Raw genomic sequence first — 24,358 nt, 5'->3', positions numbered from 1 at the left:
GTGGCTGATCATCAACGTAAGAATCGAATCTTTTAAAAGGCTCTCCCTCTAGCCCTCCGCCTATTTTCTCCCTCTTTCTTTCTTCCTTAAAAAAGAGAGAGAGAGAGAGAGAGAGAGAGAGTTCATAGGTTAACCCTGGACCGTAAAACCCCAAAAAAGCACTTGAGACTGTTTATCCGAAATTCTTGTCCAGCCCTATAATATTCTGAAGAAGCGCGGCTCCCTCTTGTGGCCTAAAACCATGAGTCCATTAGTTCAAACCTCCTTGGCTGTGTGGTTTTACAGGAGACAGCCTTTCCCCAGCTATGCCTGGAGCTTTGTAACCTTTTCATTTCATTCCCATTGGTGGGAAAGTAGGCGTGGCTTTGGGAAGTCTGGGAGAAAGATATACCTGGCTTTGTGACCTCTCATGCTCCCTAACTTGTCCTTCTCCCGGCCTCTTGTGGGAAGGGTAGTAGGGGGTATCTAACTCTCATGCTGAGAATTCGGTGTTCTCATACACTCCCATTTTCTTATCACAGCCTGTCTGTCAGTCTCTCTCTCTTTGAACTTACCCAGAGGAATAAGTGAATAATTCCTTAAAATGTTATCATCCAAGAAGCTCAGTTTCGTTAAATTATAAAAGGAACTAAAGGAATTAAACTGGTAAACAGAACTTGGTGCATTAGAGAGTGGAAGTAAAATAGGAGATCCATGCAGCATAACCTTCAGAGGTGATATGTCATAAGGGCCGGAGATGGAAAACTCACAGACTAAAGGGTCCTATCTAGTTCTCAGTCACTTTTTAAAAAAATTTAGGCCACTTTTTTTTAAAAAGATAAATTAGTTAAACATGGAGTGTTGTCATATAAAAACAAAACACACCTTAGATTTCTGTCTTCTTGGACACAAATTAGGAGCTTAGTTAACAGAGGGTCCACAGTCCCTCATGGCGACAGTCCACGGAAGTTGCTTCAGAGGAAGCACATGTCCTCCACTTCGCCACACACCTCAGCACTCCCCACAGTTGTATGGTTGACTCATTTCCCTCAATTTGTACTTGCTTGACTCTTGCAACACTGAGTTTGTGACTCTGTAAGCTCCTAGCATGTAAGACCCGTTTACATCCTTAGCATATAGTGAGGTGCTGGGCCTTAGTCCCACATTACATTTTTTTTAACTGAATAATAGTCCAGGGACCCATGTCGAGCCAAGATGGGGAATGCATCCCAAAGAGGTACTGTCTTCACAGAGCAGACTGACCTGGAAATCTCAGGGAAGGAATCCAGGGAAATCTCAGGGCATGAAGCTATGAATTTTTTAGTTACCAGGGATATGCCAAAATGGAGATGAATTTCAACTTAATGCAGAGTAACCACAATGCCAAAAACAACAGAAAAAAAATGTGGATTAATCTCTTTTGAGGCTATTTCTGAGAGTCTTTCTTTATTTCTGCTGGTTTATGGAGGCCATTGGGCATAAGCTACTTACTACTTGGTTTGATTATGTGTGGCCTCTTCAAGGTTGTTAAGTCTTGGAGGACAGATTTTCTGCTCTAGTTCTTGCCCATTTTCTTTCCCTTTCTTTTCATATCCCCCTTCCATTTCCCCTAAAAGAAAACACCTTAAAATAATACACGTTTTAGAGGATGAAATAGAAGTTCCATCCTTTTCTATCTGCTGCTGCTTTTCTGTTGGATAAAGATGGAATCCTGTGACCCTCTTGTTTTTTCCTTTTCAGGGTTTAGACTGAGACGGCGCCATGTCCTCATGGAATCCACAGGGCCTGCAGGCCACTGCCCTCATTTGGTGGAGTCTGTTCCTTGCGAGGATCCAATGTGTTACCGGTGGCTGGCATCTGAAGGGATCTGTATCCCTGATCATGGAAAATGTGGCCTGGGGCATCGCATCCTGAAGGCTGTCTGCCAGAATGACCGAGGTATGAGGCAAAAAATCATGGGTTGCTAAGTGATATCTGCCCTATGATGTCACCGCTGTCTAACAGGTCCTTCTCCTGAGGGAGAGAAACACTTAAATGTAAGTATTTACATGTAAGTCAGATGCCACATTGCTGCAAGGTAAGCTGCCTTGACTTATTAGGCCACACTCCGAAAGAAATTTGTATGATTATGCCCAAACGCTATACAGTGAACCTAGAGATTTCTCTGCAGTTTTCAATTTATCAAGACAGAGCATAGAGAATTCCTCTGAGTACTCGTCAGCTTATCAATACAAAACAAGTTTTATTTGCCTTTTTTGAGGTCGATATGTAACATGCTTTTATATATTATTAACAAATACTATACCTTGTAAAGGTTTCAGGGCTGCAATTCTTTCCAAGTTAAAGAAAAAAAATACTAAATCTTTTCATTTATACAACATTCAACCAGAATTAGTTCGAGACATAATACTGACATTTCTAAGGAACCATTTTTACATAGAAATTGTCAAGATTTACAAAACTATTAAAGGTGGTGTCTTTACTTCATTGCCAAGCTTCTCGTACAATGGGTTGTTTGAATTGAAGGGTGATTTAGAAAATATGTAAGTCACATGGAAATGAGAAAAGTGACATTTTTAAGCCTTTATCTTACAGTTTAGAAAAAAAAAATCAGTCTTTTGGAAGAATATCAAGTGTGTCTATTAATCCCATTTATAATGCTCTTGGTATGTGGAATGAAATGTTTTGGTTTATGAAGTGAAGTAATCCATAGAATACAAGAAATTACGAGGTGAATTCAGAGTGGCTATTTGCTTCCAGATGGGATTGACATTCAGCAATGGTTTCCTTTTTTCCCTCCTTCCTGTACCCTTTTTTCTCTTTCTGTCTTTCACTCGCTCCATGCCTTTCCTCCGTCACTTTCTTCCTTTCTTTCCTTCCTCCCTCTTCTTTATTTCCTCCTCCTTTTTATTTGTTCTTTTTACTTTATTTTAACCACTGCCATAATTGGGCAGATACCTCCTTTTTATCTGTTCTTTTTACTTTATTTTAACCACTGCCATAATTGGGCAGATACACACATTATGAAGCAATATAATCGGTTATCTCATGAAAGGTATTTGTTTAATTAAATAGAGGTCAACAACACATTGTACAAAGCTGTATCCTTTTTGACTGAGTAATTACAACTGATCGTGGCTTTGAATGTTACCAAATAATTTTTGAATTGTAATATATGTATAATTTATTAATAGAGGCAAATAAGATCACTTTTGTGCTGCTTTCCTTTGAATTCAGGAAGATAAGTATAGAGGTTTGAACCTGAAGTCTAAAGTCAGCCATGTGGGAATTTCAAGTCTGCTTCTCACCTGCTAGATGATCTCAGAAAAATTAACGAACTTGTGGAGGCATCCTTTCTCTTAGTTTGAAGTGGGGGTAATAAAACCTACCTCTTACTCTCAGATTGTGAGAGCTAAATTGGTTATATAAAAGTGATTAGTGAAGTGTCTGGCACATAACCATTCAAAATAAGCTCTAAGCTTATTTTACTTATAATGCACATTTATTACTGTTGCCCTGGGGGAATTGTGCAAAGAGCATTCTTACATAATATGAAGATAATAATGAGTATTAGAAAAACCACCCTACTTCTTCCTCCCAACCTCCCACTGTGGAAACAAGAAGATCTTTTGGTTGAGTCCCAATGACAAATGACTGTGAGGCTTTGTCATCTCACAGCAGGTATTAGAGGCTTGTCATGATATATTATGTCTATAGGGCTGAGGAGTTTTTCACAATTTGTTCTGTGTCTTCTATGGTATTGCAGAGTGTTACATTGTGATCTATAATTAGAAATAAATATTCTTCCCATTTCTGGTACAGAGCTGCTAAAACTCTTGGAACTTTCTGAGCTATAAGAGCAATGGGAGCATCTTTGGTTATATTTAGTCTCTTGCCCTCAGTTGCTGAAATCCCTTCTAAAAAGGTGAGATGGGTATGTTGTGACTCAAAAAAAAAAAAAAAAAAAAAAAAGGAATGGGTGTGTTGTTATTCATAACAAGCTGGGTTCCCCCACAACAGGGTTTATGTTAATGAGGTGATTTGTGGAAAGCACCTAAGGATGGAGCTGGTCACCAGAGGAACCAACCAAATGGAGGGTTGTTTGGAACTTTCAGTCCCAGGGAGGGAGAAGGGCTGGAGATTGAATCCAACACCAACGACCAGTGATTTAATCAATCATACAGATGTAAAGAAGCCTCCATAAAAACCCAAAAGGATTCCAGGCCTGGAGGGCTTCCAGGTTGGTGAACACATGGAGATTTGGAGAGCATGGTGGGTAGAAACCCTGTGCCCTTTTCCCATCCTCTTCCATAAGGCATCTCTCCATAAGGCTGTTCCTGAGTTAGATCCTTTCACAATAAATTGATCATCTAGTATGTAAAACAGGTTTCCTTAATTCTGGGAGCCTCTTTGGCCAATTAATCAAGCCCAGGGAGGGGATTGTGGGAACCTCTGATTTATAGCCCATTGGTCTAAAGTGCAGGTAACCATTTTAATGGTTTAGGCTGGACTTGTGATTGGCATCCTGAGTTGGGAGAGGGTTGTTGGAACCTCCGATTTATAGCTGGCTGGTTAGAAGCATGGCTCACTGTTAGGTCCCCCAATAATGGGTCCGTGATCAAAGGAGCGAGACTGATAGAAAGTGAAGGTCAAGCAAAGCTTTATTTTGCGCCAAGCATCGTGAATCAAACAGACCAGTCGGGGCCATCTCTTACAAAGAGGCGACCCTTCCCTGCCTTGCCAACTAACTTTTAAAGGGCAAAGGCCATGTGGTTGAGCCTGGCCACACACAGGTGGCCAATGAGATTGTAACACACAGAGAAAGTTGCATAGTCATGCTAGGTCACACACGAATGACAAATTGAATTACAATTTACCCTATAGTAGGTATTTGAACTAGCCTGTCACCTTGGTCAGAATTGGCATCCGAAAGGCACCCAAAAGGTGGGGCCCACACTCATTGGTAGCTAGGGAGACATTATGCGGGCCCCACTGATTGGCTATCTCCACCTGGCCTGACCTGCCCTTGTGTTTGGGCTTTGTTACCTTGGACTAGTGTCCTGGACTTGCTTTTAAGTAAGTTCCCTGAGTGGGGGGCTGGGTCAGTTTAAGTTTTACTGCATAAACAACAAAATCACTGTTTAACCGGATGGAATCACTCTGGCTAAATAGGCCCTTACACTCACCTGGGCTTGCAGTTGGACTCTGTCTTCTAGGACTGAGCCTTTTACCTGTAGAAATAGATGCTACTTCTAGGTAGTGTCAGGACTGAGTTGAATATTAGGACACCCAGCTTTTGTTGGAAGGTTCCGTGGGGAAACTGCCCCTCCTCCCCCGACACCTACTTCCTCAGCCACTGAAAATGGATGTAGCCTCCTTTTTTTGGAGGTATCAATTTTACCATTGTAGAGCACTTTTAGAGTTTTTTGTTTTGTTTTGTTTTTTTCTTATTCCTGTGAAAGGACATATTTTCAACATTGACCTACACTCTCAATTTCTGTGGGGAGAAATAGAAATTACTACTGGTTCATATCAGTCCCATGAAGTCTTTGTGATTTTTACATACCTGAATGGCTCCCTAATCATTTGTGGGTCTCAGCCATGTCATGCTTATGAGAATATGCTGGCCTCCTGGTAGCTGAAGCAGTCTTTTGTCTAGTGAGAAATTGAAAATGTAGTCTGGTTACACATTTTGCAGTTCAGTTTCTTTGAAGTTCTGGATGATTTATGATAGAAGTTTAGCAAAATGCTCCTCTTTGACTCTCCACATATTATCATAGTCTTTCCATACCTACGGGAATTGACAGAACTATTGACACTCATTTAAATGCTTAGAGAAAAAGAAAAAGGTTGAGATATATTTAATAAGTCATCTGTAATTTTTTTTCTTCTAACATTTGACAGTTATCTTTTAATCACCCTGAATTTATTAATTGTTTTATATGCCCTTTATTTCAGAATTTATTTAGAGTTAAATGGGTAAGGTGAAAGAAATATCTTCATTTTGGTTGAAGAAAATAAAAACGAAACTCATATGAAATCTAATCTGGCTAGAAGCCTGCTAATTTGCAAGGGTAACTTACCTAATTTTATATAGATATGTAATAAAATGTTATATATACACACACACATGCCCATGCAGACATGTATGTATGTATGTATGTATATAAATCACATAGCATCCCTGCAGAATATCTACATCCCATTCAAGCCAAGAGATTTCCACATAGCCATGATCAGGATTCTCTAAGACTCTTAACAGTGTCTTGTTGGGGATTTGTGCTGCTAGTCAGACATATTTCTCTTTCCCAGAAGTCTAAATCATTAGCTTAATGATTTAAATTATTAATTTAAATCAACAATTTAATTTAAATCAACAAAATTTAAAATGATTTAAAATTTTGTTTTAAATTTAAGTTTAAATTTAAAATTTGATTTAAAATTTTGAAAATGCACAATCTCTGTCACATTGAAACCAGTAAGTAACTGGAAATAGCAATTTGAGATATGAAAAACCTTTTGGATTTAAGAATTATAGTCAAAAGATCCAAAAAACATTTATGAAGTTTTACACCTCTCTGTGTGGGAGGTATGATTTGACTTATTCTCTACTTTGATTTATTAGTGATACTGTCCAGTCTTATGAAAGTTCCTGTGTCTCACCTGGCTTGTGATTGTAACAAAGAATGGGTTAGTAATATTCATTTTTAGGAAGAAAATTGTATAACAGATTATATGAGTGAGGATTCTGATTTGGAATCTGATTTCTAACACTTGGAGTGGTCAGTGAGCTTTGATTTCTTTCCTCTGAACAACATCCTTAGTCTGGGTCAATAGAAGTCTACTGAGTATAGAATATACATAGGTTTTTCTTGTTTCATTGACAAGCAGGTTTCCTCCTTGTCGAAGACGACATTTGAAGGTAAATGGAGTGTGATGCTGACCACATACCCAACCCATTCCTCCTTTAGATTATCAAGTGAATTCACTGTGTCTTAAACTTTGTTTCTCAAACTAGTTCATTGTTGCCACGTTTCATTGGCAGTTGATGAAAGTTTACCACTATGTAACATCTTCCCAGAGCAGGCTGGAAAAATTCCCATAAAGCCAGGGCAGTGAATAGCATATTACTAGTGCTTCAAAGTGACCCCTATTCATCATCTTTCAAGTATCCATAATGCAAAGTGGACAGATGATACTATGGGACCATTGGATAAAAACCAGGCTGTTTATGGGGCAGTCAGATCGTGAGTACTCAGCACCTGCTTTGCTCCATAATTTGCTGGCTAGGTTATGTTGAGGAAAAAGAAAAAAAGTCTGTATATTTTAGCAAACGTCTTTATTCAGAGGTAATGCAGTGTACATTCTGTACATAGAAAAAGCAAATACCTATGTTGGTGTAATGCAGAGTGGAATACACTGAGATGAACAAAGTTCACGTGTACACAAAGTTCACAGGTACATGGAACTAGGGTTCTCCAGTGTTACTAGAATGCCCCCTTGCACACAGGGACACTTATTTTTCAGTTGCATTAGATTTTATCCATGCAAATATTTTCCTTAAGTGGTGTACATTTTTGCAGAGAAAGCTTGAGGAAAGATTTCCCATCATTAGGGTTACTTTGCTTCTCAATTCAGAGGTATTTTTCTTGTGACTTCTTGCCTTGTATCATTAGCCTTGAACAATCCAAAAATGTGATATTTAGTCTTGGATAAAATGGTATATTTTTATAAGCATGTGCTTGTAAGTACTCATAGGAAGACTTTAATTGGTAGAGAGATGTTAAAACAATCATTTAACTGAGGCTGATTAAAATTTTTCTAGTATATTTTATTCTATGATTGGAATGAAAGTTTTGTTTTATTTATTTATTTTTATCTTTAATTTTCAAGAAATGTCCTTTAGGTCAGTTTGAGAAGATCAAACACCATTCAGATAAGTTATTTATTGGAATATTTTGTGAATTGCCAGAGTTCTAAATAGAACCCCTTTTGTGTTTTCAAGTTGTATTTTCTAAACTTTGATCATGCTCTATCTCATTTTGGTCAACAAGTGCTGCTTTACTTCTTTTCTATATTTCTTCCTTTTCTTACAAGACTTTTTAACTACTATTTCAGCCCAATGTTTATTTTCTTATATTTCAGGAAGAACAAGGAATACATATTGGTGAGGTATTTCTTTGCTACACAGGTGTAATCTGCGGTAAATTGTCCTGTTAAACAGATTCTACAAATTAGAACCACCACAGAGAATACAGAGCCTCAAAATAAACTTCAAATAAAATTTTTCTGAAACTTTTGAACAATGTCACTTGGCGGACATAACAATGTAGTTTATTAAGATGTGCATTTTTTTGTTTTTGTTTTTAGATTTTATCTATTCAGTTGACAGGGAGAGAGAAAGCACAGCAGGGGGAGCAGCAGGCAGAGAGAGAGTATTGGGAGAAGCAGGCTCACCCCGAGCAGGGAGCCCAGTGCAAGGACTTGATCCCCGGACCTTGGGATCATGACCTAAGCAAAAGTGAGATGCTTAATGACTGAGCCACCCAGGCACCCCAAGATGCATATTTTGGAAGGGATAGTAGAAATTTGGATTTTTTTTTTAAGTTACCAGAAGATTACTGTTATTTTATATTCTTCTTATACTGATAATGTTTTGTTTCTATTCCAAGAAGAAACACACACACAGACACACACACATACATATTTAACTTTACATAAAGTTTTGGAATTTTAAAACTGTATTGCCAGGAGTTCAGAGGGGTCAAAGGAGGGGGGAGTAAATGTAGACATGCATTTTGTATTAGCAGTGTAAATCCAGAGACAGACTTTTTGAAATAGTCAGACATAGCATGTACTGTTTTTTCCTGCTCAGATCTGCTGGGCCATATACCATTTCTGTACATATCAGCCCCCAAATTCCAGCTGACACTACCTGGCTCTCTTTGGCTGAGGAATTTCTCTGCCCACATATGCCATCAGAAGTGCCAGGGAATTAACAATCCCAGGGAGCGGATGTCAACCAGTGATTGAAGGTTGTATAAATACCAGCTTCTTTTCCCCTCAGGTGGGGTCCCCTTGAGATGACTGTTCTGTGCTGTTCCCTAGTGAGAGGAAGCGCCGCCTACTCATCCTGGAGACTGATTTGATCACATGCCCTCTCATCCTCTCTCAGCCTCCTTCCCTTTCTGTCTCATCCCCAATTCTTGCACTGATTCTCTGGCATTACACCCCAATGATACTTGCTCAAGAAGCTTTGTCGCAGGGTTTGGTTGTGGTGTGACTCAAACTGAGACAGAGATGCCTGCAAAGGTATTTCATAGATCCATTCCTATAGAAGAAACAGGATCCAATTTTAGCCATACCATATTGATAACAACATTTAAAGAAACAGATTCTAAGGAAGAAATGAGATGAGCTCAATACTTTGAACGACCCTCACTATTTTTTTTAAAGATTTTATTTTAGAAAGAGGGTTGGGGGTAGCAGAGTAAGAGGGACAAGCAGACTCCATGCTGAGCATAGAACCTGACTCAGGGCTTGATCCAATCCTACCAGCCTGAGATCATGACCTGAGCCGAAACCAAGAGTTGGATGCTTAACCAGCTGAGCCACGCAGGCACTCCTGAACAACCCTCACTATTTACAATTATTTGGTAATATCAGATGGCTTCAGTAGAATGCTTCTGTCCTCCCATGTGAAAGCATTAAAAAAAACAACATTATTGAGTCCCATTGCTTTCCCAGTTAGGCAGTGCTGGTAACTTACACCGTCCTCCTGAGTCTTGTTTTCCAACAGTTGAGCTATTATATGATGGGGGGGGGGGGCTAGTAGTTTTTATTTTGTAATGGATTCTTGAATGTGCTGGAATATTTCTGAATAAGAACAAGAAAAAAAACAGACTTCTTTTGAATGTTAAAGGAATTATTTGTGTAGGAACATTGGGTCTGAAGTGTTTGGGGAACATGTTGTTCTGTATCCCCTGTTGTAGATCAGTCATTCAAAAACTAGTGTTAAAATCACCTGTCGGGTTATAAAAACACTAGTCATCAGAGAGATGTGAATCAAAACCACAATACATTTTCACCTTACACCTGTCAGCATGGCTACTCACAAAAAGACAAGAAATAACAAGTGCTGGTTAGGATTTGGAGAAAAGAAAATCCTTGTACTCTGCTGGTGAGAATGTAAATTGGTACAGCCACTGTGGAAAACAGTATGGAGGTTCCTCAAAAAATTAAAAAAAATTGAAATGCAATGGGATTCTGTTTCTATTTCTATTACTGGATTTTATTCATAGAAAACAAAGACCTTAATTTGAAAAGACATATGGAGCTCTATGTTTATGGCTGCATTATTTACAATAACCTAGACATGGAAGCTACCCAAGCGTCTGTCAATAGATGAATGGATAAAGAAGATGTGGCGTATATGTCCAATAGATTATTACTTAACTATAAAGAAGAATGAGATCTTGCCATTTGCAGCAGCATGGGTGAACCTATTATGTTAAGCAAAATAAGTGAGACAGGGAAAGACAAATACCGTATTATTTTACTCATATGTGGAATAAAAAAAAACAAATAGAAATAGACCTATAAATACTGAGAACAAACTGACAGTTGCCGGGGGGAAGGGGTAGAAGTATGGCAAAACGGGTGAAGGGGAGTGGGAAGCACAAGCTTCCAGTTATGGAATGAATAAGTCATGGGGAAGAAAGGTACAGCATAGGGAATATCGTCAGTGGTATTTTAATTGTGTTGTATGATAACCAATGGTAGTTACACTTGTGATGAGCATAGCATGACTAGTAGACTGATCAGATCACTATGTTGTACGCCTGAAACTGAAGTAATATTATGTATCACCTGTGCTTCAATTAAACACATACACACACACACACACACACAATTGGAATGGCCTCCCCTCCAGCGTTTCTGATTCAGTAGTTCTGGAATGAGGCTCAAAGATTTGTATTTCTGACAAATTCCCAGGTGATGCTGATGGTGCTGGTGTAGGGACCACATTTTGAGGGACACTGTTCTAGGCAGAAGGGGGCTTATTGGCAGCCTCACAGTGTTAGTATATAACAGAAGTATACTACTGCAGTGACAGACGTGTCTTATATGTAGAGTCAACAGTATTGATTCTAATCTGTTGTTTCTTGTTTCCTGCTGGGGAAGTTATTCTTGAAATCTATGAAATATATTACTGTCTTTCCAGAAGAAAGCAGTGAGTAAATATTCTTTTATTTCTTTATTGTTACCTGGATGGATTACTAAAAGATCAAATAGTGGAAAGCAATAGTGAACTCTTGCAGAAACAGAAGACACACAATATGTGAGATGAGTTATTTAGGTTTAGAAGAGAGAATTTTCTTTTTCAGCAACCTATATTTTTCAGACCACCAACTGGTAGCATTTTGGTGTCAGTGTCCTTACCGAGGGAAGTGTGGTGATGACAAATACGTTGTATTAAATTTTGAAATGAACCTGACTTTGCAGTTGGAAGTGCCAATAAGATCAGGCTGCTATTTACGCTACAGGAATCAGACTGCAAAGGAGATTAAATTTGAGAGTTCCCATAGCCAAGTTCTGCATTCTCTTTCATTTAGATGTTTTGCAGTGAAATTAAAGGTGAAATTTTAATAATGCTTGGCAATGAAGGAATCCAAAAGAGAAAAATAGATCATTCTAATCAGTTTCACCATTGTGTTTGACGGGAAGGTGGGGAGTAGATGTAAATGGTGAATCAATTTAAATGCTAAAGAGAGGAACTGCAATGCAGTTTCAATGTATTTACTGTACATTGTCTGTCAATAAACAGGTATTATATTTTGAATTACTTCCTCTTTCCACCCTGTTACATACCTAGACATTTAAGAGAGCTTTTGTCTTGTTTCTCTCTTAACAAGATTCCTAAGGAATGACTGTATTAACATCACTACCTCATTAATTATAGTCTGATTTTTCCAGATTTTGTCATTTGGAAATACCTTAAAGGAAATTGGTTCCTGAGTGTGCCTGCGTGTCTCATAGAAAGGCTGTCTTCTTTTTCTATCTCTTCCAAAATTCTCACTGGGCTTTCTGTTCCCAGTCCATACCGTTTGAAAAGCAAAACAACCATAGATTGTACTGAAACCTCAAAATGTAGTTCATATGATTAAATGGTCAATCTGACCTTCCAGTGAGAATTAATGGCAGATTGTCACCCTGGCCATTACTTGAATGTTCTGGGCATGCTCTGAGTTTCCCTATTCCACTGTGCATTCCACTGGTGTTACTAACAGGGACTAGTTAACATTAGTGGCAACAATGTAAGTCTGTTTTCTCATTTTGAAATGCTTTTTAAAGTGGCATTTGGCTGTTTCATATGGCCTTTGGCTGGTAACTCCTGGTGTAGCATCTCCCCACTTATCATTCTTATGTAGACATAGGAAAAGTAAGGAATATGGATTAAAACATATTCCTCATCTGATGGACAAATTTTCACTGATAGGATAGCCAATATGACTAGACTGGGAATGTAGTTGGAGGCTTACCTGTGCTGTACCCATTTGAGTATTTTCAGGAAAATATAATGAAATAAATCTATCCCTGAAAAGCCTGTCCATCCCACCCAAAATCTATTAGAAGAAAGTTTTATTTAGGCTAGAAGAAAATTTTACTCAGACTTTATAGTTAAGAATTTTTTAATCTCTAAATTAAAATAATTTTTGCATATACTGTGTCTAAGTGATTAATGAATCAAAGTTAACAATTTATAGTGTGTAACCCTTTCAGTTGTACTGTTAATTCTGCATTACCAAGTTGAGTGTCTGCTATGCCCAGACAACTTGATCATTTTTCATGGAGACCTACCTAAGAAGTAGAAATCAAATTTTTAGAGAAATAATGTATTTTATTTCAAAGAAGCACAAACTAAAGGGGAAAAAAAGTGTCGAATGTTAATTTATGGATATCTTAAGACCATGATACTTTTCTTACCCCAGAGGTGGATTTCAGTCCACAAACATGTAGCAAATCCACACTGAGTGCTACTTTTACCTCTGTTACTTCTGTGGTAATTGACCTCTAATCATGTTGTTCCCCTGCCTGAGATGCTCATCCTCTTCTTGCTTTGGCCAATCTCATCCTTTGAAACTTGGATTAATGTCCTTTAAAAAACCATCCCTTTAATACCACCCCCCCCACCTAAGCTGGACTAAACTGTCAAATAAACATCACAGTTACTACCCACCTTAGATTATTTGTCATAGTTATGATAATTCTATTTCCTTGACAGATGATCAGTTCAGAAATGTGCCAGGTTGAATCCATCTGAACCATTGAGATGTAAGAAAAGAGACATGAAAAAGGAAGGGTCTTGTTTCAGTCGCTGCCATGATCCATCCTAAGATCTATAGCTTTTGTGACTTATGGATGAAAGCTTTGCCGTGTGCAGTAGGGCAGAGATAAAAAGACATGCTCTCTCCTGGAAGACATTGTTGAACCTGTGAGTCAGCATTCTGAGCACTGGTTATTACATAAGACCATAGATTTCCTTGTTGTAAAAGCCAGCTTCTATCAGAGTTTATATCAGCTGCTGTAGGAGTCATTCTAATTGATGGGGCGCCTGTCTTCTGCATTCTCTTAACTCTTTGTGGTTCAGTTATTAATGTCTTTACCATTTTATATTGAGATTATCTGCTCACTTGTCTTTTTTTCTCCATTTGACTCTCAGTTTTTCAAGGGCAGTGACCTTGACTCCTTCGTGGTTTTATTCTTGGCATGATGCCAGAGTGTCTGGGATATTAAGATGTACTCTATAAATATTTATAGAACTTAAAAGAGTCCTTTCAGTTGATTTATACAACAGCCCAGTTGGGATGTATTATTATTATTCCAATTTTATTGATGAGGACGTTGTAGCCCAGAGATGTTCATAGACTAAAGTCACTGAACTAATAAGTTCTAACACCAGAATTTTGAATTTCAGACCTAGGACTCCGAATCAGTGCTTGTTCTACTTTATCAGCGTCAGCAAATGCACAGCACACATACCAGCAACATTGGCATTGCCATGTCTCAGTCTCCTGCAATAGCTTTCATTCTTCTTCTTTTTGTTTTCTTTTTGTTAAGTGAGACTTCATCTGAGATTCACTCTCCGTGCTGCACTCAAGGCAACCACTGCCAACTGCCTGATATGTCCACAAGATGAAACCCATTTCTAACTGCACATTAAGCATCTTGCCTCTCTTTTCTTTGAGCTGAGCCAACAGCAAGAGAGAGATCATCAGGTACAATGAAAACATATAGCCCACACATGTTTCCTTCTGGCACAACAAAATGTATTTGAGCCAGATATATACCACTTATCTGGTTTTTCCTGCAACTTTAGTTGTAATCTTGATCGTATTCAGACAGCTAAGCAGCATAGAATTTATTCATCAGGCAGGATTGGGAGTAGAGAGAGCAGCAGATTCTCTGAAAAAGAAGATATGTAAAATCACAAAGGAGAAGGTGGAAAATAGCTCCTGAGGGACGACTAACTTTTTATTCCTTCAGAGTAGAGGTATTCCTACAGGGAGGAACAGAACTGCTAATAAAACCATACTGTGAAGTCGAAGGAATCTGTGAAGTTGAGGGAATAAAAAGCAAGCAACATTCCATACACCAAAGTGGTCCTTAATATTACATCAGAGTTTCTGAAAATAAACTGAAATAGTGATTCCTTGAGAGGAGGATATGATTTTCCTGGGACATACTGTCTAGAAGGCAAACAGGTCAAAATTACAAGATGACAAATTTTGGCTTAACATGTGAGTACATGTTCCATTTTAGCTGCCTTAGCGATGGTGACTAGAGTGATGAGCTCTCCATCACTGAAGGTGTTTACAGAGAGGCTAGAAACTTTCTCTCAGGGTTACCACACCATCTCCACACCATTCTGCAAGAAGGGGTAGCTCTGTAGGTCCTCTGCTGCCATTCGGGGCAGTACAGTTCTATATTTTTCTTGGTTTTCCTGTACTGAAGGATAATTAGCCTCCCTGGCTCTCCCCCATAAAATGCCAGTTGTGTCCTCTAGTCATTGATCAGCCCAGAATGGCCTCACATATTTTCAGTTACCACCAGGAGGATTTCTCCAGATGGCAAAACAGGCCAGGGGATGCCCAGTCTTCCCAAAGTTATCAAGAAAATGCTATATTTAATTAAGTAATGAATTTTAATTAATTAGTTAATTTAATAATAATAAAAATTAAGAAGAGGAAATTTGAAGTGTATTTTGAATGCATTGCAACTAAAAGCAAACACCCCCCAAAAATAAATAAATAAAAAAGAAGATCAGGCTGCAAGTTAAAATTTTAGATTTCAGGAAAATAGGAAATGTATTTATTCAGAAGGGTAGTCAGTTCCCTGATTAATAAGTGAGGTTTTTTACTGTATAAGCTGTTCCAGTGGATGTGGGAGAATGACGTGAGGGAGAAGCTTGACTTCCTCTTTGGAAAGAATAGTGTGGTTAAGGAGTGTGTTTATTGAGATAAGTAGAACCCTGTTCTTTAAGGAAATTGGCAGGAACACAATCTCAAAATCATCTCCATCCAATATTTATCGCAAGTGCAGTTGAGAGAAACATTAGTCCAGATATTCCAAAATCATTTCCTGGATTAAGTCAGGGAAGAGGAAGGCTGTGTCCCTGGAGTACACACTGTTGACAGCCTACAGAATTGTTTTTACAGAATCATTTATTGCTGTGATATCAGCTGCCTATAGTGTGTCAGGTTCTAATACTCTTCCCCATAAAACTCATTGCCACTTCCTCAAAAGATGTGAAAGTTAGGTTTTTTATACTGTACTTATCAGCATGCTGTGTGAGGATCTTTAGGAGAAACACTGGCTGGTCCTAAATCAAGTTGCGTATCTCCTGATCATATGGTTAGCTTCTGTGGAATGCACCTTGAAATTTGTACTGTTGACAGACTCCCGTATTGCTTCTCTCCTGGATTCATTTCATGTTCCTCATTAGCTTCTACTTTTCTTCTCTGCCATTTTGAGTGTCTCTAGTGCTGGATGTCATTCTCATTCCCCCACTTGCTAGAAGTGTGACCTTGAGCAGGTTACTGATCTCCTTGGCATCTTAGTTTTCTCTTATGAATGGAAATCAGAATAGGACCTATGTCATGGGTTGATGCAGGTATTGATTTGATTTTTGTCAGGTTCCAAAGACAGTTCTCGGTATGTGGTTACTCTGTTACTCCGTAAAATTGTTAGCTATTTATTTTTAAAATTATTAACTTCTATTGTGTGTAAATGAGCAGCCTTAAATGCTTTATAGACTAAACTGAAGGTATAAATGAATGGAAACAATAATTGACCTCAGGCAAATGACTAATCTCTCAGAGACTTAGTGTCTAGACTCATGGGAATAGGATGCTATTTTATAAGATTTGTATTTTAGTTTTTGCTTTTTATTTTGAACTAATTGTAGACTTACAGGAAAAAAAAAATAAAGATTTGCAAAAACAGTAGAAAGAAACCCCTAATGTCCTTCACCCATTTCCTCTATCGTTAACATCTCACATGATGACAATTCAGTTATCAAAAACCAGAAATTAACATTGGTACAATATATCTGGTTTTTAGGATTAAATAAAATAATATAAAGGCTTAATGGAAGGTTTTTCCTTGGAAACTGATCTTGTTTGCAAAAGTAAGGTGTCTGGTAATCTTTAGTTAGTCTACTTTGATGTTTGAAAATATTGCTTAAAAATGGTGATTGTAAAAGATTTAGAACTTTTGAACTAGAAAGTGCACACACAGGCCAAGCTTCAGGCTTAGATCACGTTCTTGAAAATAATGGCTTTTATTTTTTTAATTAATTTTAAAAAATGTCTCAGTAACAGCACAATTTGCTCTAAATCTTGGCATATCCCTGTGGTAATATAGAAGAATCATAGTGGCCCCAAGCTCTGATAGTAACATGAGCCAAGAGACTGTGTGATTGACCATAATTATACCCAGTGTCAAGACAGGGGACCTAGGCATTGATGGATATAGGTCTTTACATGAAGCAGGGAAGGACATCTATGGAAAATCAATTTCTTTGTTCTGAGAAATGATTTATTGTCATTTATAACATTTTACTTTGGGCTGATTTCATTTTTAGAGTTCAGATTTGTTTATGGTGTGCAATAAGGATGAAAAATGCATGTGTTCTCTGGTGGTTTTGATTTAAGATAATGGCACCTTCCACTTATATACTACTTTACACTTTTCAAAACACTTACTTTCATTTACATTATTTCATTTTACTCCTCACAACAGCCCTGCGTGGTGGTCATGAGTTTGTGGCTTACCCTCATTTTATGACGGAGAAGACTAAAGGCAAGAGAGGTTTTATGACTTGCCCAAGATCATAAGGCAAAAACCTGTGCTATCTTCTTCTTCTTCTTCTTCTTTTTTTTTTTTTCTTAGAGAGATTGTATTTCTTTCTTTGAGAGAGAGAAAGAGAGCACAAGCAATGGGGAGGAGCAGAGGGAGAGGGAGAAGCAGGCTCCCCAGTGAGCAGGGAAAATGATGCGTGGCTTGAGCCCAAGACCTTGAGATCGTGACCTGAGCCGAAGGCAGACGCCCAACCAACTGAGCCACCCACATGCTCTTAAAAGTCTTTTTACCCAGGGCGCTTGGGTGGCTCAGTGGTTTAGGCCTCTGCCTTCGGCTCAGGTCATGATCTCAGGGTCCTGAGATCAAGCCCCGCATCAGGCTCTCTGCTCCGTGGGGAGCCTGTTTCTCCCTCTCTCTCTGCCTGTCTCTCTGCCTCCTTGTGACCTCTCTCTCTCTCAAATAAATAAATAAAATATTTAAAAAAAAAAAAAAAGTCTTTTTACCCTCCACCTGGTTCCCCAACCTCCCACCCCCCCACCCCTTCAAAACCCTCAGGTTGTTTTTCAGAGTCCATAGTCTCTCATGGTTCATCTCCCTTTCCAATATCCCACAACTCCCTTCTCCTCTCCATCTCCCATGTCCTCCATGTTCTTTGTTATGCTCCACAAATAAGTGAAACCATATGATACTTGACTCTCTCTGCTTGACTTATTTCACTCAGCATAATCTCTTCCAGTCCCGTCCATGTTGCTACAAAAGTTGGGTATTTATCCTTTCTGATGGAGGCATAATACTCCATCGTGTATATGGACCACATCTTCCTTATCCATTCGTCTGTTGAAGGGCATCTTGGTTCTTTCCACAGTTTGGTGACCGTGGCCATTCCTGCTATGAACATTGGGGTACAGATGGCCCTTCTTTTCACTACATCTGTATCTTTGGGGTAAATACCCAGCAGTGCAATTGCAGGGCCATAGGGAAGCTCTATTTTTAATTTCTTGAGGAATCTCCACACTGTTCTCTAAAGTGGCTGTACCAACTTGCATTCTCACCAACAGTGTAAGAGGGTTCCCCTTTCTCCACAACCTCTCCAACACACATTGTTTCCTGTCTTGCTAATTTTGGCCATTCTAACTAGTGTAAGGTGATATCTCAATGAAGTTTTAATTTGAATCTCTCTGATGGCTAGTGATGATGAGCATTTTTTCATGTGTCTGATAGCCATTTGTATTTCCTCATTGGAGAAGTGTCTGTTCATATCTTCTGCCCATTTTTTGATATGATTATCTGTTTTGTGCACGTATTGCATGGAGCACTGGGTGTGGTGCAAAACAATGAGTACTGTTATGCTGAAAATAAATAAATAAATTTAAAAAAAAGTCTTTTTAAAAGATATTTTTAAAAATAAAAAACATGTTCTTATTGCCTTGATATATAATATTTTGTATATGCAAATATACATTGAGCAAAGTCTCCATTTTGTTCTCCATAACTCTACATAGTTTGTTGTAATACATAAGTCAATGTGAGAATGATAAAACAAAACAAAAGGCTGAGGTTATAAAGTTATGAAGTTATGAAGTTATAAATAAATACATATTCAAAAGAGAGTAAAAATTATTCCCAGTAATTCAATTTTGGGTGAGTGGAATGAAGCCTCATTCTAAATGCCTATCATCACTTCTAAACATATTTCAAAAATAATTATGGCCCATCTATGCCTTATGAATAGATTCCTAGTACATGAGCATTCTATTATTTTACCTTATCTCTGGTTCCCTGATTCTCTTTCCTGCTTTTCCATAAGATACTGGTTTAGGAAACTGGAGTTTTAGACATAGCTAGAGATAGAGAGAGATGAAGAAGTAGAGATACATAGATGGATATATGGTCATATCATATGGATTTTTAAATTGTTCCCCTAGATTATATAAGGACAGAAATATTGGTCAGCTTCTCATATATATAATATATGTTTATATCATATTTAGTAATATCTGTCTTCATCCTATGTCCCTGTATAGACCCCCAGGATTCAGTAGCTAAGATTTTGAAAGTATATACGTTCAGGAATAAGAAGATAGTACAGGGACACCTGAGTGGCTAGTGCACGGTTTAGGCAGATGTATTTCTGATCCCTTTGCTTTTAAGAGACTAGAAGCCCAGGATTGGGTTAGGTGATTTGGGAGGCCGGAAGTGAATGTCAGAATAACAACCACCATGACTTCTACCATAGGGAAGGCATGAGAATCCTGCTGTGCTGAGCTGTGATGAAGGAAGTTTGCTGTTCTTTATTCTGTGTGAGATATCTTGTGGTCATTAGACCAGACTTTTTAACCAGTGTTTTCTCTTTTGTTAGTTCCAAATATAGTTCAGTGTTCCCTAGCATGGGTAATCGATTTTAATTTTATTTCATCTTCTTTAAAATATATCCCCCATCCACACTCTTTCTGAACAATGTATATATTTAAAAATCTAAGATTTTTATGCTAAATTTGAAAAAAAAAATCCTTTGCTTTCCAAGGAAACCCCTAGGAGAGTAAAGAAACCAGCTCTAGACACACTGCAGGAAAGGCCTCATTGCTCATCCTGTAGTCTTCAATTTTAGCACAGTACCTAACACATGGTGGGCACTCAGTATTTCTTTGATGAGTTAAAGGAAGCTAGATCTCCCTAATGGCACCATAGGAATCATAAGATTTATGAGCCGAAGGGCTCTTAGGCATTGAATTCAACCCTGTCATTATATTGAGATTCAAAAGGGTTTCATTTTTCAAAGACAGGTAGAGCTAAGATTAGAATCCAGCCACCTTGCAGTCTGCCAAGTCCTCTTTCTACCACCCCATTTATTAGCAAATGGATATTCCATTTCTCAAAGCAGGGTTATTTTGATGTTCCTGATTTTATGGGATGGAACAATGTGGTTAGATATTATATCTGGAAATCTGCCTCATCCCTTGAACAGAGTAGTTTCCAAATCATGTACTATGGGACTTTAGTTCTAGGGCTTCCCAATAAGTAACCTGGAAAAATAGATTCTCTGATTGAATGAAAGTGGGGGGGGGGGGTAGAAAATGCTGCCCATGTTATTTCTCTAATGGAAACTCATAATCCATCATTGTTGTAGAAAGGGCTTCAAGAACGCCTTTGAGAAACGCATTTAATTGTGTTTCCTCAGGAGTTCCCTAAAATTGAGCATTGAGCACTTTATTTGCACTGTGCCTACTGACGCTTTCTAGACCAGTATTCCAAGGGATGACATTTTCGGGATTGCTGTCATCTACCTTCTAAGATTGACCAAATGTTACCCAATTCTCTGCAGTCCTTGGGACCAGCCTGTTTTTTATACTGGTTTTTCTATGGTGAGATAGTCTACAGGAAGTCTCAAACCTTTTCTTTCCTGCTGAAGATAGTTAAACTGAGGCATCTGTGAGAAATGTATGTGATGCTGAAGTCTTCATGAGAAGATTAAAAAGAGAGCTGTGCACAGAATGACCATTCACCCTCCTTTGCTTAGGAAAACCCAGTTTTCCCCCATTTTACACTTTTTCACTCTCAGAAGGATCCTGGTTTGGACATGTAGTAATTCTCCCAGGCCCAGCCCCACTGCATGAACCACCACGTCTCTTCAACTCATGCCCACCTTTGGAGCTAGTTCACATCTCACCTTCCTCCTTGATCTTCCCACACACCTCATTCTGTTCTGACTTCTTACATTGCTACTGTGCTAGGCAGAGTCACCCACTAGCTACATGAGACCTGGGGGCCAGCTCTTTCCACCACAAGTAAGGTTTTCAAAAATTCTTGCCATGGAAACTGGTTTGACCTGAAGAACCCTTATGTCAGTTGCTAAGAACCCATAAGGGAAATAATCAGAAAATTAGAACAAACAACCGTGTACAAATTAGGCCTGTAACATCATCCCCAGCAGAGGTCCTGCGTTGTGTGCAGCCACCATGTCTACTGCAGGCCCTCCTCTTTCTCATTGCGCCTGGAGCTTCATCATGCAGGACTGAACCACCTGTGGTCTGAAATCTCTGGAGCTCACGCCCAGGACCGTTCCATCCACAGGAGCCTTGGGATTTGTCACTTGGGGCTTCTGATCACTTGATTCCCTTCCTCTACTTGTCATGGCAGTGTGTGCTGTGTTGAAGACGGCGTCTTCTCTGACGATGCTGCCCTCATTGTCTATTCCCTTCCCTGCTCTCCTGTTTCACGTGTCGTTATTACCCCCACAGCTTTCTATTTAATTGCTCAACTGTATATTTTAATTTGGGTTTCTTTCACATAATATATGCTCTTTGAAAATAAAAACTGGCTTAATGATTCTAAATTACCCGCCACGCCTAGCGTATCTCAAGGCTGACATGAATCTGGGAGTTTCAACGGTGGATGGTATTTTAGGCTTCGTCTAGTTCAGCGTGCTGACCATTGTCCAGCAACTTGTATAAGGTCACCTCTGTGTGGAAGGCCAATCCACACTGCCAGAAAAGAGCATTGATTAATAAGAGGGAAGTAGGCCCACAGTTAAGGTTGCTGAGGTCTACGTGATTGAAGCCTTACTCTGGGTTTGACTGACTAGGGACTGTCTGCCTCTTGTGGTCTCCTCAGTATTTCTCATAGTGGATAGAGTGGAGACGTTTTTTGTGAACTGTGCAAGCTTGTAGTGAGGCTTACATGAGGCTGTGTGAATGCCACGTGTTATTCAGAATCTGGGATATACCAGGTGCTTAGTTCCTATCAGTTGTTTTGTTTTGTTTTGCCAGTTTTGAATTCTGTGTCCAGATTGCTTGAAGGCCTGGAGCAAGTTGCCTGAGTTTGGGTGGCATGTTATGGAGACTTAACATCCTAACATCTGCTCTGAGCCATCTCGGAGGAGGGTTAGGAGTGTGGGATTGCCATAGTGAAGAAGGATTCTGCCGGCCCTGCCTGCAGCAAGAGAGGTTGCTCTTTTTCTGAACCCAGTGACTTTGATGACACTTGGCCAAAGTATCCTCAGGTGTTTACAGCCTTGGTTTTTGTACCACATGGCTCTTCTGGTCATCACTTCCTGGGCATTCAAGGATCAGAGTGACATCAGCACCAACTGCCCGGCGAGGCTCCCCAGGGCTGGGGATAGGCTGGGCTGCCTATCCACCACTTTAGTTCACAGGGGAAAAGATTTCACTTGACAATGTCAGGAAATCACATTTCCAGCACATGTAGGCTTTTTCCGAGGCTGCTTTTTTAGGGGATTGCACCTTTTCCCTCATGTGGAAAGTTGATGGGGCACTTGTCGGGTCAGCTGTCACTGCTGTTCTGGGAGACGGTTGCCTACTGACAAGCCGGCAGCTGTTAGGTGGCTCTGGCTTGCTGTCTGTCTCCTCCGGTCAGACCACTTATTGTGGGCTCAGCTGAGGTCCCGAGATGTTGCATTTTCACAGCCCTGCTGCTGCTCACATGGGATCTTGCAAGCCCTGCCGCCACCCAGTCTTGTTGTTGCCCTTACAAAGGTTTTAGGGACCAGGAGGGACTTTTCTCTTAATGAGGGTTTGGTCAGCCTGAAGAGGTGCCAGTGATAACCTCTGCAGGTGACGTCACTCTTCCTGAGAATGGCAAGCCATTTTAAAAGCACAACTACTGCCATCTTAGTCTCTTCACCTTCTGGCCCAGCAGGTATTTACTTGTTAGAACACTTCTTGTCCATCCATGCAGGACTTCGTTTTCCTCCATGATTTCATCCTCTCCACATTAGTTTGTGATTACAAGATCTCATTGTTTCTTTTACAATCCATGTATACTTTATTTTCCAGAGTTTATGAGAATCTGTAATTATCCACTTGCCTTTTCACTGTCCTGGGACTCAGGTAGGAACTAAGATGGGGCTTGTGTTGGGACGGGGAGTTGCCTCTCTGCTTTGAGCCAGCCTGGCACAGTAGTAGGGAGCCTGGGGCTTGCCCCAGTTTGGCTGCTTTCCTTCATAGGTCCCCAAGTCTGGTGTTTAGCAAACTCCTTGGGGTTCCCCAGACTTATTTTTCTTGTGGCCTCTTATGTACAGTTTCATGTGCCTGGAATGAGTTCTGTACCACACCTGCATTGCCCCTCCCACCTTCACTCAGCCACTCCTCTCGCTTAGGTGTCGTCTCCTCTAGGAAGCTCTCTCTTGCCCCCTCATTTGGTTAACTATCTCCCAGATATGCCCCCACTCTGATGCATGCATGGTCTTACACAGCCCTAGTTGTACAGACGTGGACTATAGCGGACATACTGCAGAATGATCTCCACTATGTATGAGCACTTTATCATTTTCTTACTGGGTTCATTGTATACTGTACGACAAATGCACCATAAGTTGTTTAAGGTGTTACCTATTGTTGGATATTTTGGATGTTCCATTCTTTGGGGCATTATGGATGAATATTGTACAACTGAATCTTTATGCTTTCCTTAGGATGAATTCTCAAAAGAGTAATTGCTGCTGTCACTATTTGTGTTTTGTGGGTTTTTACCTCCCACGGAATTCTTGGGATTGAAGGATTCACCATAGAGTGGGGCAGAGAGTGGGGGCAAGAGATGGGATGAGGAAAGCCCCTGCAACTTTCTCCATTTATTCCAGTTTGACCATGGCTGTATCTTAAGTAATATGGTATAATTATGTCATGTGTATATTCAACAAAACATGGTGAGGGCATGCAGATGTGTTCTAGGATATAGGAAGATGCATAAAATATACTCTAGAGCTTTTGTTGTGTAGAATGTGAACAAGAAGCATTCCAAAATGGGGGGCACCTGGGTGGCTCAGTGGTTTAAGCCTCTCCCTTCGGCTCAGGTCATGATCCCAGGGTCCTGGGATCGAGTCCCGCATCGGGCTCTCTGCTTGGCGAGGAGCCTGCTTCCTCCTCTCTCTCTCTCTGCTTGCCTCTCTGCCTACTTGTGATCTCTCTCTGTCAAATAAATAAATAAAATCTTTAAAAAAAAAAAAAGAAGAAGCATTCCAAAATGGGATCATCAGGGGGAAAGTAGGGAAGAGTAGTTC

The 24,358-nt window shown here is 39.6% G+C and overlaps 1 protein-coding gene across 1 annotated transcript in view; it reads left to right on the top strand.

Annotated features, from left to right (window-relative positions):
• THSD7B (thrombospondin type 1 domain containing 7B) overlaps positions 1-24,358 on the top strand; it is a 568,622-nt gene that overhangs the window by 102,127 nt on the left and 442,137 nt on the right. The window contains exon 6 of the mRNA XM_046018222.1: positions 1,720-1,917. Coding sequence (XP_045874178.1) covers positions 1,720-1,917 — 198 coding nt within the window. The remainder of the gene's footprint in view (positions 1-1,719; positions 1,918-24,358) is intronic.

This window comes from Meles meles, chromosome 9, assembly GCF_922984935.1.
Source record: "Meles meles chromosome 9, mMelMel3.1 paternal haplotype, whole genome shotgun sequence".
NCBI classification, from domain to species: domain Eukaryota; kingdom Metazoa; phylum Chordata; class Mammalia; order Carnivora; family Mustelidae; genus Meles; species Meles meles.
The sequence above is the reverse complement of the archived record's forward strand: the minus strand, read 5'-3'. Positions and strand labels throughout refer to the sequence as shown.